The 17,982-nt window shown below is 43.4% G+C and overlaps 1 protein-coding gene across 1 annotated transcript; it reads left to right on the top strand.

Annotated features, from left to right (window-relative positions):
• Positions 1-253: 253 nt before the first annotated feature.
• Positions 254-3,223, top strand: LOC136482247 (protein ALP1-like). Its single transcript, XM_066479471.1, has 2 exons — positions 254-676; positions 2,021-3,223. The coding sequence occupies exons 1-2, from the start codon at positions 553-555 to the stop codon at positions 3,055-3,057; spliced, it is 1,161 nt and encodes a 386-aa protein (XP_066335568.1). The 5' UTR covers positions 254-552; the 3' UTR covers positions 3,058-3,223.
• The last annotated feature ends 14,759 nt before the right edge of the window (positions 3,224-17,982 follow it).

Genomic DNA, 17,982 nt, shown 5'->3' with positions numbered 1-17,982 from the left:
GTTTTCGACAAATAAACACACGAACATGTACATGTAACCATACCTATATCTACACGTGTATATAAATAATAAATAAATATATGAAACTAGTTCTACTCAGTCGAACTGTAGCAGTAGCATAAAAAGACACTTCAGTATGTGTATCACGCACATTGTTATTCCACTTTGGCACACATACACCACTTTCTACGTGTAGCAGGCACAAATACATACTCGTGCTGTGGTGTGCGTGTGCCCAAGAAAGAGGCTCCTCCCTTTTCCCTCTCCGCCTCGCCGTGCTCCTCCTCCGCGGCTCCGCCACTTCGCCGTCGCTACTCGCTTCTTCCCACCCCTCTCCACCTCAAACATCCCGAGCCGCGGCGGAGGCACGCGTGCCGACGTCTATCCTCCCAGCGGCACACCCCATGCCCTGCATCCTCCGCCTGCCGCCGAGTCCCCCACGCCACTGCGGGCGCGCCGAGCCGTCCATGCCCGCCCGGGCTTCTTCTTGATTTTCGTCCCGCGCACGCACGCCTCCGGCTCGCTCCTCCCTATTCCTTCTCCGCGCACGCCATGCCGCCGGTGCGCGGGCGCGGGGCCAGCCGCCGCCGGATGGCCGCGGCGGAGAAGAAGGCGGCCGCCGCTGCGGGTGCCCCATCCGGTGACTGGTGGGACGCCTTCTGCAGGCGTATGTCAGGTGCGTGTGTGTCTCCCTCCCCCGTCTGCCTCTGGCTGCCCGTGGCGCTGGCTGGTGGCCGTGCGTGTCTGTCTCCGTTAGGATTTGTTGCGGATTGCGCGGTGGTTCTGGTTGCTCCCGACTGTTGGGCGGCGATTGGTAGACTGTGTCGCGTCAGGGAGGAATTACGCCGGTAATCTTGCGGGTCTGTCGATCGTGGTTGGGAGGAGTAGGCGTGATTAGTGTGGTGGTAATGCTGGAGTTGGAGCAATGCCGCTGGCCGGATTGAGGAGTGTCTGTCGTTGTATGTGTTCGGTTTTAGGTGTGAACAGTGAACATTCCAGTTTTAGGTGTGATTGCATTCTCGAATTGGACTAGGTTTGCAAGAACTGAGCACTGAGTTCTTTGTCTCTGCTCTGATTATTCAGCTGGCAGGATCGAAAAAGTTCAGTTTTCGTTTTGATGGTCTGAATTGCCAGTGCAGCTGAATGGCTAATTGCAGGTGGTCTTCGGTCCGGTTTGACTATGACATTGGTCTTCATTAGTCCATAGGACTGATAGCTATGGCCTACAGATATGATAGCTATTTTCTTGCTTTATAAGCACGGGGTACTAGCTTTTTGATTGAGTTTGCCATGTGATTCATTAGTCCATAGGACTGATATCAACCATTCTATTTTTGCACAGTACATTGGATTCATTTATTTCTGTTGCAATTAATTTCTCAGAAGTTGAAGGAATTCTCAAATCCTAATTTGCTGAAGCAGAAACATAGCATGATGGAAGTTGTACGCAAAGGGTAGAGATGCTCTTTCTCAGAATCTTTGAGGAAGGGACATGACCCCCCTAATTAAACACGACCAAGACCAAACTTATTCTGAACTATTTTTCATAAGCTAACCTTGTTTGTCCCAATTTTACCGAGCATAACTTCAAAGAAGTACTTAAAAGAAACATTTTTTTTATTTATAGATGTCACATAGATAACAGATGCGGTTTCAATATTACTGTTTCCTTTTGGTGCTTGACTACTCGATATCGAACTTACTTAGCAGTTACGATTTGTAGGGTTGGTTATGCCTAATTTGTTGATTATTATTACTTTCTTAATTGGTGCACTGTGGCATGTTCATAAAAGATCATAGGTTACCGTATCATTGATGGAAATTATGTACATTGAAGTTTGATCTGTACCAGAGAAATACTTTGCTGTCAAGTTTAATAAAGCTAGCTAGAACGCTCTAGTGTTTTGCATCTGTGATTACTGTGGTCTCTTTTTAACTCATTGCATGACAGCTCTTGCTTACCACTAACCAGTTATCGAAGTTATAAATTTATAACTAGTCTTATGTTTCCTTCTTATAGGAACCTTATCTTGCATCGAGGATGCACAGAGATTTGAGTCTGTATTCAAAATGCCAAGAAGAGCCTTCGACTATGTATGCAACCTGGTGAAAGATGAAATGATGGTGAGGTCCAGCAGCTATACCTTTCTTGATGGCACAATGCTGTGTTTAGAAGATCGAGTGGCCATTGCTCTGCGGAGGCTGAACTCTGGTGGGTCACTGGTGACTGTAGGATCCTCAGTTGGAGTGAACCACTCAACCGTGTCGCTGATTACTTGGCGATTCATTGAGGCTATGGAGGAGCGAGCGAGTCACCACTTGCGCTGGCCAGACTCTGGTGAAATGGAGAAGATCAAGTCCAAGTTTGAAAAGATCCATGGTCTGCCAAACTGCTGCGGCGTTGTGGATACAACACACATCACAATGTGCCTTTCATCTGCTGAACCGAACTGCAAGGTCTGGCTTGACCAGGAGAAGAATTACAGCATGGTTTTGCAAGCTGTTTTTGATCTGGATACGAGGTTCACAGACATAGTGACTGGGTGGCCTGGTAGCATGAAAGAGTCGAGCATTTTGCACAGCTCCGGCCTTTTCAAGCTCTGCGAGAAAGGTGAGCGGCTGAATGGCAGCAAGCTGAAGGTATCAGATGGATCAGAGATTGGGGAATACTTGATCGGCGACTCAGGCTACCCCCTTCTTCCCTGGCTGCTCACACCATACCATGAGAAGGACCTCATAGAGTCCAGGGCTGAGTTCAACAGCAGGCACTCTGCAGCGAGAACAGTCGCTCCAAGGACACTGGCCAAGTTCAAGGACACATGGAAGTTCCTGCAGGGGGAGATGTGGCGTCCGGACAAGCACAAGCTGCCCCGGATAATCCATGTCTGCTGCTTGCTGCACAACATAGTCATAGACCTTCAGGAAACAACCATGGCTGAGGCACGGGCATGGCCGAACGACCATGACACTAATTATACGCAGCAGGTGTGCCAATTAGCCGATGAGAATGGAATCAAGTTGAGGGACAAACTGTCCGAACACCTGATCAGCAGGTGACCAAGAGGAGGAAAGCTTAGGAATGATCGAGAAGAGTGCTATTTTCATCTGTTTCAGGCAGCTCTAAATCCTTTTCTTATGTTCAGTTTTGTAGAGCTTAAATGAGGCAGGGTGAGGGCATCGGATCATAGTACTTACTGTAATTCTCTTAAAAGCTGTTGCAAACTTATCAAATCAATCTGGTTCCTTTTGGTTTATCGTGTTTGTGGCTTGGTGGTCCTGAAAATTTCATTATTGTTTTTCATAATTGCGATAATGAGTGTATTAGATGCTGGATATTCTTTTCTGAAACATCTAGAGCTCTATTAGTTTCTACAAAAGTTGTAGAAGGTGCAAGTGATTCGCATTTGCTGCACTTAAAGAACCCCAATGAAGTAGGATTAATTTATAACTCTGCTAATGACTCAATGGAGATTTCTAGCCATAAATCACAAGTTTCTCTCGACGTACATAATAAAAGGCAGAGGAGGCCGAGGGCAAAGCTGTCTTCTACTGCCTCATTCACTTCACGTGGGCAGTGGCCCGCTTCGGTTGTGGGGGCCTCGGCCCTCGTGGGGGTCTATCGCCAGGCTAGCCCAGCCCAGCCAAGACCAGGCCTGCTTGGCCCAAAGCCCAGTATAGTCGTGCGCCACCAGATTGGCGACGACGTAGCGCCTTCCTCTGCCGCGCACGCAGTTTGGACTCTGGAGTGTCTGCCTCTGCCTTGCCGTCTGCTGAGACGGTTGTAAAACGACTCTACAGAAGGAGGAGGAATCATAATCCTCTTCTATTTATATGTAGGCTCTTATCAAATTCTTAGGTTTTGGTAGGACTATATATATGTAGGAGCTCTATGTTGTAATTACCAATATTCAGATAAATATAGAATGGTTTTTCTATCTTGTGTCTATTTGTTCTTCTACTTGTTCATCATGAGAGATGGAGAGGGGAAGATTCTAACCGCTGGTAACATGTTTTATAACATATTATCAGGATGACAACCTCTACGTAAACATTATCGTTGAAGCCGCCGCCGATCTTCGCCATTTATGCTGACGTCCCGGCTGCGACTACTTCAACGACGTCGACATCCCCGACATTGTTAGCGGAACGGATCTACAACCTCTAACTGCATCGATATGCACCGTCACCGTTAAGCAGAAGTCTACGACCATGCCAAAAGCCTGAAGTTATGGATGCAACCTCTAACAACACCTGAAGTTATGAGCACGCACATGTGTTAGCCTGAAGCTGCTCGCACTCTTGATCTGCAAACACTGCCACTCCTGACGAGCCATAGTATGGTTCGGACGTGCGGATGTACAAGCTCCACACTGCAGGAGTCCGGCCGTATACTAGAAGTATATATGCAAGCACATCTGAATCTAATAAGATTATATATAAGACCGAAGCCACGCTTCTGTCGCAGCCATATCCTCCACGGCCCGCATGACGTGACTCACATGCATCGCACAATCCGGCCTGAATGCCGCTTACTCATCCACCCATATCCATGGTTTGCTCCTCCTAGCCTTGAAGGGCTTTGCATTACAGAAAGCATTGGCATGAAGTTGTAGTAAGTACTATCAAGTAAATTGATCCCGTTGATCATACAGTTGTTAGATCGGACAAACGGTTGATTGATTTAGAAACCCGTAGTTTCCAGCATGCTAATCTACTATGTATTCTTGTCTTTGTTTGGCCTTGGAAATTTTGTAACCTGCAGTTTCAATATGCATGACGAATTGTTAACTTGATGCTAGCATGCAGCTCATCACCTTGGCTAACCAGCTAGCTTGCAGCTACATGTACCACAAGTTATCCGAATTTCTAGAAGAAAATTATTGTGACAGTAAAATCCTTTTGTATACATTTATAGTATTTAATTTATGTTCATGTATATATACCATGTGTTGGTATTTTTTAATGCTCATTTGAATGCATTTATCTATCACACATTATGAATTATATATCATGTAATTATAAGAATGAAATCTTGAATGATTACACTAGAAACATTGTATAAGGTATATGAGATCTCTATAAATCCTGCAGACTTTAGACTTATCACCTTTGAGAGGCTCATATTTGTCTTTCCTAGCATAATGAATTTTTGGGATGAATAAATGGTTACTATTAATTCTAAAAATTTACATATACCATAATCCTGAAAAATGCTAGGATGCTTCTAAGAGTATTTTGTATAACCATCCGCTATCTTTTTGCACTTTGCCACTTGTTTACATGCAGCAAACTCATACGCACATGATAATTCCGGTAACAATAATATATGCATACCTTCGTGAAGAAGAAATATCCTGGATTTGTCCTAAATGATAGAATTATATAGCATGATAATTTATTAAATCCTAGTAGGATATTCTACTGCCACTTAAGTGGAGTGGACCTTAAACATTATAGTTTCTTATATTACTCTAAAAAAATGAGTACGTGACAAGCTAAATCCCGAAGGTCTTATGGGACTCACGAATGAGAAATTCTAGAAGATATTATACATTATGATTGCATAATGCTAGAAATATTGAAAATTGGATTTTCAAGCTGTATGACCATATGGGATATAATGTTGCTCTATAAACAAATACAATAAGCTTAAAGCTTTGTGAGTAAAAGTCATAGAAGACGAGATGGTAAATAAGACTGTGTCTAATTCAAAAAGAAATGTTTCTTGAAATAGAAAGACCGAGAGACTAGCAGTATTCAAATTTAGCATCCATAATTACTTAATATCAAGTAGAAATTGAGTTAGAATTTTTGGACAGCATTATGAATCAGGATATATGACTTGCATATGTTGTACTCCTAGAAGGATCATGATTACATATCATGACTATGAAGTAGAGCATGCATCAAGCATAGAAGCTAAGACATGTAAGAATGGATAAGAATTAAAATATTTAAAGGTTTTCTTGAAGAAGAGCTTAGCCACGTGCTCATAAACTTGTATGTCTTTAAACTTACTATCCTGAAGTATTAGTAGTAGTGGTGATGGTGCTATAAGTTTTAGTTCCCGTTGAATTAAGTGGATTATGTAAACTCATAGAAGAGTTAATGGTTACTTTATTAGCTTGAAGACTAATACAAAGTATTTATATATTCTTAGTTGCAATTCTTACTTGCAGTAATTTGTGTCAATCTTGCATGTAATAAATAAGTTTTATATGTTTCGCATATAAACAATTGTCTATTTTTGCCTATCTAAATAAGTTTGCAATGATTTATCCATAAAGAAGCCTTAATTAACCATGAAGATTATAGTTCTTTGTGCACTACTACCATGTAGGTAGAAGGAAAATTGAATTTTCTAGAAGCACATGAGCAATTGGACTATACTGGCATATAAACTGATCTTAGAAGGATCAATTTAGTCAAAAATAGTATAATCCATAAACTAAGTATTTAATACTTTAGCCTAGAAACTAGAAGTTTATATCCTACCATAAATCTGTTATTGTACACTGAATAGTATACTAGATATGTGAATTTTATGCCAGAACCATTAAATACTAGAAGTATGATTGAATTCTATGAAACATTTGAAATGATTATTCATTTATGCATGAAGCTTATTACTACTTAAAGTAATTATGGCATGAAATGGAGGAGGAATTTTGGGTAAAGGCATAAGAATATATTTTTAATAGGCATAGCCTTCCTAAATCTATCTTTAAGTGCATGTATCAGGACTTGAAGGCCTAGCCCACGTCCCTTTCGACCGAGTTAATAGGCATAGCATTCCTAAATATATCTTTAAGTGCATGTATTAGGACTTGAAGACCTAGCCCGCGTCCCTTTCGGCCGAGTTAACTTTCTCTACATTGCACTAATTGCCAGTAATCTTGTAGCTTTGCATTTTGTTGTTATCTATTGCATTGGATTGAATATCAACATTCCACATTACACATGAATGTGTATCACTATGTTGTGCTCTTGTTGAGCTGCAACGTAACTATCTCCACTCCTGCATGAATATTAGCATAGAAGCTATATTTTTAGCTTGTAGCTACTGCCTTTTCCGTTATAATTAAATTAGCTAGCTAGCACGCTAGTTCTTGTTGAACTAAGAAATATTTTGCTTTCAATGCGTTGCATGCATAAGCAATACATTGGTCTATGGCCAATTAGCCTAAGATCAGGGGGGGAGTAGGTTAATATGAAATTAGCTAAATGGAGGAGTGACCCAATTGATGGGATGAATAATTAGATGATTTGGAATTTTTGAAGAAAAGACATTTCAGGAATTTTATATTAATGGCAATTAGAAATTTCTAGAAGAAATTACATGTGATTTTGAATGTTGCGTATTTTATACATTGGAAGTATATGGTCTATTTTTTATGTGTGAGTAATTGGATCGATTTTTTTTGGCTAAACAATAAAGAAGCTAGACAATGAAATAGTTTTCGAAACCATGATATGTGCAAATTAGGGGGAGAACATCCCTAAATTTATAGGAATGTTGAACATTCTTAAGTACACTTTATGTATTCTAGCTCGCTGCATTTAGCGAATAATAACCCCTGTGTTAAAATATGTGCGTGAATATTTCTCATAAAACTACATCATAGCATACATGAATGGGTCTTCACTTGTAGTTGTAGATACATGAATTTGAATTATTTTAAGCCCATGATATGGGATATCTTTTAAAGTATGCTATTAAAGATTTAATATTGCATTAGGAGGAGAGAAAGCCTATGTTGAATGCCAAATATTATTTCTATAGAAGGAAAATGGTCTTAAGAGAAAAATATTCCTTGAAGCTTGAAGCAGGAATAGTATCACATAGTAAATCAAACGATAGTTTGACTAATGCTCTTGTGAAGCATAAAGCCGAGCATATGCCAGATATTTTTAAAAATGAGAGGAGTAACTTGAAGTTATAAAACCGAAGTTGTATTTACTAGTAGTAAACTAAATGTTGTATACTATCAAACTAAAATCTACGAGAACGCCTGTGGATTCTAGTTTAGTGTATACTTGTTGAATAGAAATAAAATGAAAATCCTCCATTCTCATGAAGAGAACACCTCATGAAGAAGGTTAAACACCTCATGAAAAGGATCATCATGAAGATGAAATCCAACACACTAAGCGCGGGCATCATAGTGTTGGGTACGCAACACAATAAATTATCTCTTGTTTAGGAAATGACAAAGAGATAGAATAATCTCACACTGTGAGAGTGTTGGGAGAAAATAATAGTTGTCGACAACGCTACCTCTATAATTACAAATGTTTCTCTTATGAGAACCCGGATCCAAAAAACAAAGTCCATGTTAAAGTCGCCTGTAGCGATTATATCGGGTCAATGAAGAAAGCAATTAAGGTTGAATCTCCTACTAAGAAGAAATAAATGTCCTGCTATATCTCTGGCAAATGAAATAAATGAATATGAAATATGTAGTTAATAAGTGGATTATGAAGATCCATATAGTTCCTGAAGAATATAAATAGGAACATATGGAAATTAAATCTCATACCAAGTATTAAGAAGTCTAAGGTATAATAGATTCCTGAATAAATATTAAAGTCTCAAGAAGAGCATGTCCTAGAAGGAATAGTCATCGAGTGACTTTGTAAGTGAATAACACTATCACATTATGTATCACATAATAAATCTCTCATGTAGTAGAGAATATATCTCATAGAAGAGAAATATTATTCACTAAGAATGAAAACATCCTTGAAGGATTTAATCCATGAAGGATTTACCAGTCAATTCTTGAAAAAACACCATTAATCCCTGAAGCGGATGTAGACCCAAGAGAAAGAAAATGAGAAATCCTAAATACCATGAAGGTGTCATACAAACACTCAGAAATTGTATATTGTAAAGCTAGCAACAAATTGTTGATATCCTCTAAAATACAATAGAAGGTATAAGAATAATGATGACTTTGGCAATTGAATTATCTCCTAAATGCCAAATGCAAGACTGGATTTATTATTTAGTGGTACAATCAAAATCCTAAAGATTTGTAGAACATATAATTGAAAAATCCACTAAGAAAGAATTATAAGTATTCAAACTCCAATATAAGTTTGATACACTATCTAGATATTGAATGTAACTTATTTACCCCCATAATCCTCTGAAAGGATTTATTATCCTTAAGGATAAATTTTATTTTTTTTGCACAACTAATAAATGGTTATCTATGCATGAAGCATATTGCTCTTGTTTATACCCATATAATTTATAAAAGAATTATGAGCCAACTTTTTGAAAGATATAGTATTGTGATACTACATACCATTAATTAAACACACATTTATGAAAAGTGTGGTTTGAACAATGAAGTTCATAATTTGGCTTCATGAGGGGGAGCATATTTTATTAAATCTACCTTGAAAGTAAACCACTAGAATTACAAAGATCAAGTAGATCGTATTTGCTAAAGCACTGAAGTTTATGCATAGATCACGAAGATAAATATTTATTCATGACGAATAGAATATCCTGAAGAATACATGACCAAGAAGGTTAAATGTTGTACTCTTTTTCCCTATGTGAGTTTTTACTTGAAGGTTTCTCATATAAGGTTTTTAACGAGATAACATGTGCAATGCAATTAACTAATGTGATCTACTCTTTTCTCTAAGAACCGTTTTTCCCACTGGATTTTTGGATAGAGCTTTTAATGAGGCATGTGCATATCGTGGTAATCGCCCAAGGGGGAGTGTTATAAAACATAAGGACTCTATCCTAGAAGAAAAGGAGGAGAAGGAATCCTAATCCTAGTCTGTTTGCATGTGGGCTCTTACCAAACTCTTAGGCCTTGGCAGGACTATATATACGTGGGAGCTCTATGTTGTAATTATCAATATTCAGAGGAATAAAGAATAATCTCTCTTTGTGTCTATTTGTTCTTCTACTTTTATCTACTTGTTGATCATGAGAGATGGAGAGGGAAAGATCCTAACTTGGGCAACATGTTTTATAATAGAGACATCCAACTCCTACTCTTCCAGGTCCTTGATGGAGAACCGGAGATGAAATGCTACCCACGACTCTTCTTTCTTGTTCTCCACTCTAGTTTTCCGCCTACTTAGCTAGCCTTTGCTAGATGCCTCTCCTCTCCAGGAGACAAGCACCCAGCCTCCTCCAACTCTATCGACAACTCCCATCGCTTCTTGTCTCGCCTCGTCTCCATCGCTCGCATGCCACCTCCTCTGCCTCACTTCACGACCGCCTCTGGAGGATCCACCGCACCACCACCGCGTAACTGCCACTGCACAGGCCAGAGTTCGAATGCCACGGCAATGGTGGCGGCCATGGTGGGGTCATAGGAGAAGCAGGCGGCGCCACAATTCTAGCCCCCAGTGGTACGTGGTAGCATCGCCGACCTCATAATGCCTCACCTCCTCAACATGTAAGCTCGATCGCTTATCATTAACTTTGCTTGGTTCTCTTCTCATGCTCACTCGATCTGCTCTTTAATCTACTTAATGAAATTCATGCAGTGCGAGTTCTTGGAAAAAATCTACTCTTTAATTGTTCCTAGTTAGGAAAGAATTCTTTTGATCTCTTTAATTTTTGTTTATGGAGGCGGTAAATTATGGCCATGCGTGCGTTAGGCTATGCACGGCCATCTTCAATGCAACCTCCCACGCCCTCCTTTCCCCTTCTCCCTCTAGCACCCCCCTCTCCCTTCTCCCTCCTTGCCGGTGGCCACGTCTGCTCCTCATCCTCGCCCCCACCGCTTCCCCTCGCCTCGCTGCGACACGCTAGGGCTTGGCTGGAGTTTAGCACGCCCGAGACAGCCTCACCATGGCTTCCTTCTCCCATAGCTCTGCTGTCGTGACGCCCCACCCTCACCTGCTGGCCCAGCCGCCTCTACCGCTGCCAGGGCCCTTAAATCGTCCAACCATCCCCACCACCTGGCCTTCCTCCCCCAAACCTCCCCTTCTAAGCTCGCGCGGGGAGTTGGGAAAGATGAGAGAAAGAGAGAGAGAGAGAGAGAGGAGAAGCTCACCGGAACCATAACTCATAGATCCAGGAGGAGGAGCACCCACGCACCTCATCGCGTGGCACCGCCACCAGATCCCTCGACGCTGCGTCATCCATGGCACGGTGGGGCGTGGGTGCAGGACCACCGCCAAGATCCGACGGAGTTGGGGCACAGGACAGCCAGGGGGAGGTCGCTGCAGGAGAGAGAAAGAGAGGGCGCGGGCGCATGGGCGTGCGGGGCGTTAAACACTACTGGAAATAGGGCCTTTGCTGAGTGCAAACTGCTTTGCCGAGTGTTAAAAATCGGGCACTCAGCAAAGAATTGCACTCGGCAAAGAGTTCTTTGTCGAGTGCTGGGCACTCGGCAAAGGACTTCTTTGCTGAGTGCCAGGCTCTCGGCAAAAGCGCGGCACTCGGCATAGGTTGTCCCGCGTAACGGTGTTCGGCCACGTCCTTCTTTGCTGAGTGCCTACTGTTAGGCACTCAACAAAGATTTTTTTTCGAAAATACTTTATCATACGTGACAACGTGCACGAAATCTTCTAAAATTTTTATCATAGCCTCCACATACAATATCACGACCTCTCAACAAGTTTCATGATTTTCGGACTTCGTTTGCTTTTTATAGAATTTAAAAACACTTCGCACGCAAGTTCGCGGTCATGTTTCATGAACAAGATGTCTGAAATTTCAGGTCCATTCCTGGATACGGTCTCACACTACACTCAGTAACATGACTATCATTTTTTGAATCATTAAATTCCATTATTCGTACCACGTGCAGTTCAAATTTATATTTTTCAAAAAAATTCAAGTAAACGAAATAAAGTAACTAAATATATCAAAAAGCCACAAAAAATCCCCAAATTCTAACGAGGAGTTCCTGGTACTGTAAAAGGGCTGCACAAAAAAATTGGACGCCAAAAACAAAAAAAACTTTGCCGAGCGCCGGGGCATGGCACTCGGCAAAGTGGGTCTTTGCCGAGTGCCAAGAATAAGGCGCTCGGCAAAGAGGATTTTGATTTTTTTAGAAATTTCCTCTTTGCCGAGTGCCTTCACAGGGGCACTCGGCAAAGGTATTTCAAAAAAAAGTAATTTTTTAAATTTCTATCTTTCTCGAGTGCCGAATTAGTGAGCACTCGGCAAAGACATTTCAAAAAAATATTGAATCTTTGCCAAGCGTCGTGTCAGGGGCACTCGGCAAAGTATTTTTAAAAAAATACTTTGCCGAGTGCCAGATCTGGGACACTTGGCAAAGAATTTTTTTTAAAAAAAACCTTCTTTGCCGAGTGCTAGGCCAGGTGACACTCGGCAAAGAGGTGGTTAAAAAAATTAAAAAAACCTTTGCCGAGTGCTAGATCGGGGGCACTCGACAAAGGGGGGATTTAACCCCGCCGGCTAGGCCAGCCCACACACCCCACACACACGCACACACGCACACGCCACCGCCTGCGCCGCCACCGCTCGCATCGCCCGCGCGCCCATGCCACCGTGACGCCAGGCCGCCCACGCGCCGCCGCCCTTCCCCACGCCACGCGCCGCCCGCCGCGTGCCGCGCGCCGGCGCCTGCCCCCACCCCCGCTAGCCCCCGCCCCTACGCCTGCGTGTGGCCGAGCGTGGCTAGCTTGCCCACGCTGTCCCGCCAACGCCGATAGGTGGAGGAGGGGAGGAGGAGGAGGAGGAGGGGGAGGAGGAGGCGAGGAGGAGGAGGAGGAGGGGGAGGAGAGGAGGAGGAGTAGGAGCCAGCCCTGCCCCCAGCCGCGCACCGTGGACCACCCGCCCCAACGCCGCCCATGCCCAACCCCGTTCGCGACTCCGGTGACCCCGACCCCGACCCCGACGCCGCCCGCCCCTACCCCCGGCGCCCGTCAGGTATGCCCTCTCTCTTGTTGTTGTCGTGGTAGTGATAGTTGTAGTATTAGTTGTAGTAGTAGTGCTAGTGGTAGTAGTAGTAGCAATAGTGGAAGTAGTAGTAGAAGTAGTGGTACTACTTGGATATATTCTTCTGCATGGATTGATATCCAAACTACATGGCTTCTCTTGAGACATATGTGCTTGTTGGTCATCGTGCCATTGTTTTTTGAAGGTTTTGGAAACCTCACCATGCAAGGGAGGTTCTGCCGATTTTTTTAAATGATAGTTTTTTGTTCCATTTTTGTAGAGAAAAGCCCGTCGGAGCCGAGTCGGAGTTCCCATCGCCGTGCCGGTCTGCCTGCACCACGTCGCCTCGCCACTACACCAACCCACCACAGCCCCACTAGACTGACTTCGTCGCCACCCTAGGTATAACCCCTCTTTCCGTATCATGGTCGTAGATCGTGTAACCCAGTTAGGTGTCTCCCGTTCGAAAGAGATATGGTTGAAGGTATGCAGATCTTTGCATATCTATGACCGTATCTGTTTTGGATTATCCACGTTTTTTGGATAGCCCGTGGATGCATAGATGGGTTAGTTTCTAAGGTCTGCTCTGGTCTGAGACAGAGTTTTGGCATCACCTCTCTATTGTTCTCTGGATACGCACTCTTCTTTGGCAGGACATGTATCTAGAGAACAGCGAGGAGGTACTGCCAAAATTCTGTCTTAGATAGGATTAGAGCATGGAAACTAACCTAATCTACGCATCCGTGGATGGGATTAGGATCTATCGTCACCTATTAGACAGTAGGAACACCATGTAGATGCAATTGATGGTTACATTACTCGCTGATACATATGTTAGAGGATGGATGACCGTCAGTGGATGTACACGGGTTGGAGAAGTCAGAGTGATTACACCACGGAATGGATGAACAAGACCGATGCTTTCTTGAACAGTGCATTTGGCAAGGCTGCTAAAGGATATTGCCTAGTTTTGTGTCCCTACAGCAAATGTGGAAACAGGAGAAGGATAAACAAGGTGGAAATGGGTAAACATCTTTATGAAGAATGGATTTACGCCGGACTACACCCGGTGGGTCCACCATGGTGAAGCCCATCGTATGAGAGAGGAGGTGGTGAGACCACAGGTGGAGGTTTTTGGTGCTGATGCCAGGGTGCAGACATGTTAGATGACTTTCACCAAGGACAGTTCGATGAGGGACATGAGAAGGAGGAGATGGAGGCAGCCACACAGGCGTTCTATGACATGATGGACTCGGCACAGAAACTCCTTCATGATCGGTCAACGTTGTCTCAACTAGATGCCATTGGACACTTAATAGGGTTGAAGTCTGAGTTAAACTTGAGTCAAGAAGGCTTCGATAAGATGTTGGCCGTGATTAGCACCCTGCTTCTGGAGGGCCACATTCTACCAAAGAGCATGTATGAGTCACAGAAACTCCTTTGTGCACTTAAGATGCCGTATGAGCAGATACATGCTTGTCCGAAGGGGTGCGTCCTATTTAGGAAAGAACACGAGTATGCAAAGTTCTGTCCAAAGTGTAAATCCTCCAGGTACCTAGAGGTAGACTCTGATGATGGCCAGAAGAGGCAACTTACGATCCCCATGAAAATCCTATAGTACCTTTCATTCCTACCGAGGATCCAACGGCTATACATGACTGAGGAATCCATGAAACAAATGACATGGCGCAAAAATGGTAAACGGTACAATCCTAACAAGATGGTACATCCATCCGATGGTGAAGTTTGGATCTGCTTTAATAACAAACATCATGACAAAGCAAATGAGGCTCATAATGTATGTGTCGCGCTGGCAATAGATGGGTTCAATCCTTATGGAATGATGGCTGCCCCATACACATGTTGGACCGTCTTCGTTATCCCCCTTAATCTCCCCCCCGGTGTCTCCTTTCAATGACATAACGTATTCTTGTCGTTGATAATTCCTGGACACCTAGGGAGTAATATGGGTGTGTTCATGGAGCCCGTGTTTGATGAATTGGTCCGTGCTTGGGATGAAGAGGTATGGACATACGATCGAGCTACAAAGACAACCTTCAAAATGCACGTTTGGTACCACTACTCCCTGCATGACTTCCTGGCGTATGGGATATTCTGCACTTGGTGTGTTCACGAGAAGTTCCCATGCCCAATATACAAGGAAGGTGTGAGTTTCATTTGGTTGCAGAAGGGTGGCAAGTATTCATCGTTCGGCAGACATCATCAATTCCTACCTCTTGACCATCCATTCAGACAAGACATCAAGAATTTTATGAAAGGTGTCAAAGTGACAAACCCTGCACCACGGATGATGACTGGTGCCGAGGTTCATGCTCAGATAGATGCTCTCATGCCCAATGAAGAACGTGGTTTTGTGGGATATGGTGAGCAACATATGTGGACTCATATCTCAGGCATGACAAGGCTCCCCTATTTCAATGACCTTCTTCTTCCACATAACATTGATGTAATGCACACTGAAAAGAATGTCACCGAGGCACTTTGGGCAACACTCATGGACACTGAAAAGTCTAAGGAAAACTCTAAGGCTAGAGTGGACCTAGCAATGTTGTGTGATAGACCAAATCAAGAGATGCAGCCTCCTAGTCGTGGCAAGACCTAGAGAAGGCCTAAGGCCAATTTCATCTTGAAAAAAGACCAAAGGAGGGAAGTACTTGAATGGATCAAGACACTAATATTCCCTGATGGGTATGCAGCGAATCTAAAGAGGGGAGTGAACTTAGGCACTCTGCGAGTCAACGGGATGAAGAGTCATGACTACCACATATGGATTGAGCGGCTTCTTCCAGCGATGGTTCGAGGCTATGTCCCGGAGCATGTCTGGCAAGTGCTGGCAGAGTTGAGCTACTTATTCCGCCAGCTTTGTGCCAAGGAGCTCTCTCGGACCGTCATTGATGACTTGGAAAAAGCGGCACTCGTGTTGCTCTATAAGTTGGAGAAGATCTTTCCACCCGGCTACTTCTTGCCGATGCAGTATTTGATTGTACACCTCCTGTATGAGGCATGGATGGGGGCCCATGCAGAACCGTTGGTGCTATCCAATCAAGAGATGTCTGAAGACTCTTCGCAAAAAATATAGAAATAAAGCCAAAATTGAGGCTTCCATTGCAGAGGCATACATTCTAGAGGAGGTGTCAAACTTCACAGAGAAATACTACCCTAAGAACATTCCTAGCGTTTATAATCCACCCCCTCGTTATAATGCTAGCGAAAATGAATCGAACCTCAGCCTTTTCCAAGGGCAACTCGGAAGCTCAAGTGCATCGACCACTAAGCAATTGAAAAATAAAGAGTGGCGCAGTATCATGCTATATGTGTTGACTAACCTTGTTGAGGTGCAGCCATTCATTGGGTAAGTTCTAAACGAACTTGTTTCATTTCACGGTATGTCCTTGTTTCTTCGTCCAACCCCCTTGTTTCTCGTTGGTACAAGGAATTTCTTCGTCAATCCTGGCATGGATCAAGGCAACCTACCCCATAAGAAAATGATACCCTTCTTTCACAAGGTGCGGGACCAGAGAGCCCTGATTTCATTTGTTGGTTCAAACAGAAAGCCCAAACTGATGCGCCTATAAGTGGCAAGCTAAGATAGGTTGCAAACGACTGTGCCATTAGGGTCAAGTCATTTACTGTTTATGACATGAATGGATATCGTTTTCACACAGCAAGCTACGAGCAGAGTCGGCCCAATCGAAAAACCACAAACAACGGAGTTGTTACGCCCGACACTAATGGACTCGACTATTATGGAAGAATTGAAGAAATCTACGAACTATCATTCTATGATTCCAAACCTCTTACTCCTATCATATTCAAATGCCACTGGTTTCATCCTGGAGTAACGAGACGGACCCCTAAGCTTGGGCTAGTCGAGATTCAATAGGATTCCGTCTATCTAGGAAAAGATGTCTACATTGTGGCTCAACAGGCCGTCCAGGTTTATTATATGTCATACGCGTGCAAAGACACCGAGCATCTTAAGGGTTGGTCTATTGTGCATAAGGTATCACCACACGGTAAACTACCTGTCCCAAACGATGAAGATTACAACTTCAACCCAAACACATATGATAGAGAGTTCTATCAAGAAGAGGGGCTACAAGGGAGGTTTGACATAGACTTAACCGAAGAGATAGGAATGGAAGTAGACAATGAAATGGATGATGACGAGGACGCTAGAGACGAGGTGCGAAATCTGAAGGACATACAAATGCTTGAGCGATTACATTTAGGCAATGACAATGAAGACAACATTCCTCCTTCGGATAGTGTTGATGAGTTGGACAATGTTGATAGTGATGACGAGATCTATGATTCAGCTAATCTCAATCATGAAGATTATTTCTAATACATGTAATACTATATTTTTTGTAATTATGTTTTATTCATTTTTGCATATATTTCTAATACATGTATTACTATATTTTTTGTAATTATGTTTTGTTCATTTTTGCACCTATTTCTAATTACGTCTTGTTTTTCTTTTTTATTGCAGGTGATTGAACAAAGATGCCGGGCGACCGTCATAGGTCTGTGAACTCGATTTACCAAAGACCACGCCGTCTGCAGGAGGAGGCGGAGGGGGCAGCGGAGGGATCAGACAGGAGGAGGAGGAGGAGGAGGACCGCCAGCCGCAGGAGGGGGTCGTCTCCTCCCACGCCGCATGAGGAGGAGCTAGAGGAGGAGATGGCGTCCGTGGATGAGTTGGACGAGGAGCTAGTTCGGCAGATGGACAAGGAGGAGGGGCCGCACGAGGATGACGAGTGGGAGGCGGCAGGCACGGGTTCCGCTTCCTCCGATTCCTCTTTGAGTGTCTACTTGCGAGGTCCTGCGAGCCTCCCACAGGTTCCGCTTCCTCACCAACACCCAGTGATTCGCCCCGAATGGCAAAAGTAAGTAACTTTATATGTTATCACCACTACTTCATATGATATGATGAAAAAAACTAATAATTTTTTTAATCACTTGTGCAGGAACTAGGTGGTTGTGTCGGGTCAACGGCATCCTGGATTTTCTATGCAGGCAACACTTCCCCGGCATTGTCACATACGCATCGAAGATGGAGCTGG

The sequence above is a fragment of the Miscanthus floridulus genome, chromosome 9 (genome assembly GCF_019320115.1).
Source record: "Miscanthus floridulus cultivar M001 chromosome 9, ASM1932011v1, whole genome shotgun sequence".
In the NCBI taxonomy this organism is placed as follows: domain Eukaryota; kingdom Viridiplantae; phylum Streptophyta; class Magnoliopsida; order Poales; family Poaceae; genus Miscanthus; species Miscanthus floridulus.
Note: the sequence above shows the minus strand (reverse complement) of the source record. Positions and strands in the feature narration are given on the sequence as shown.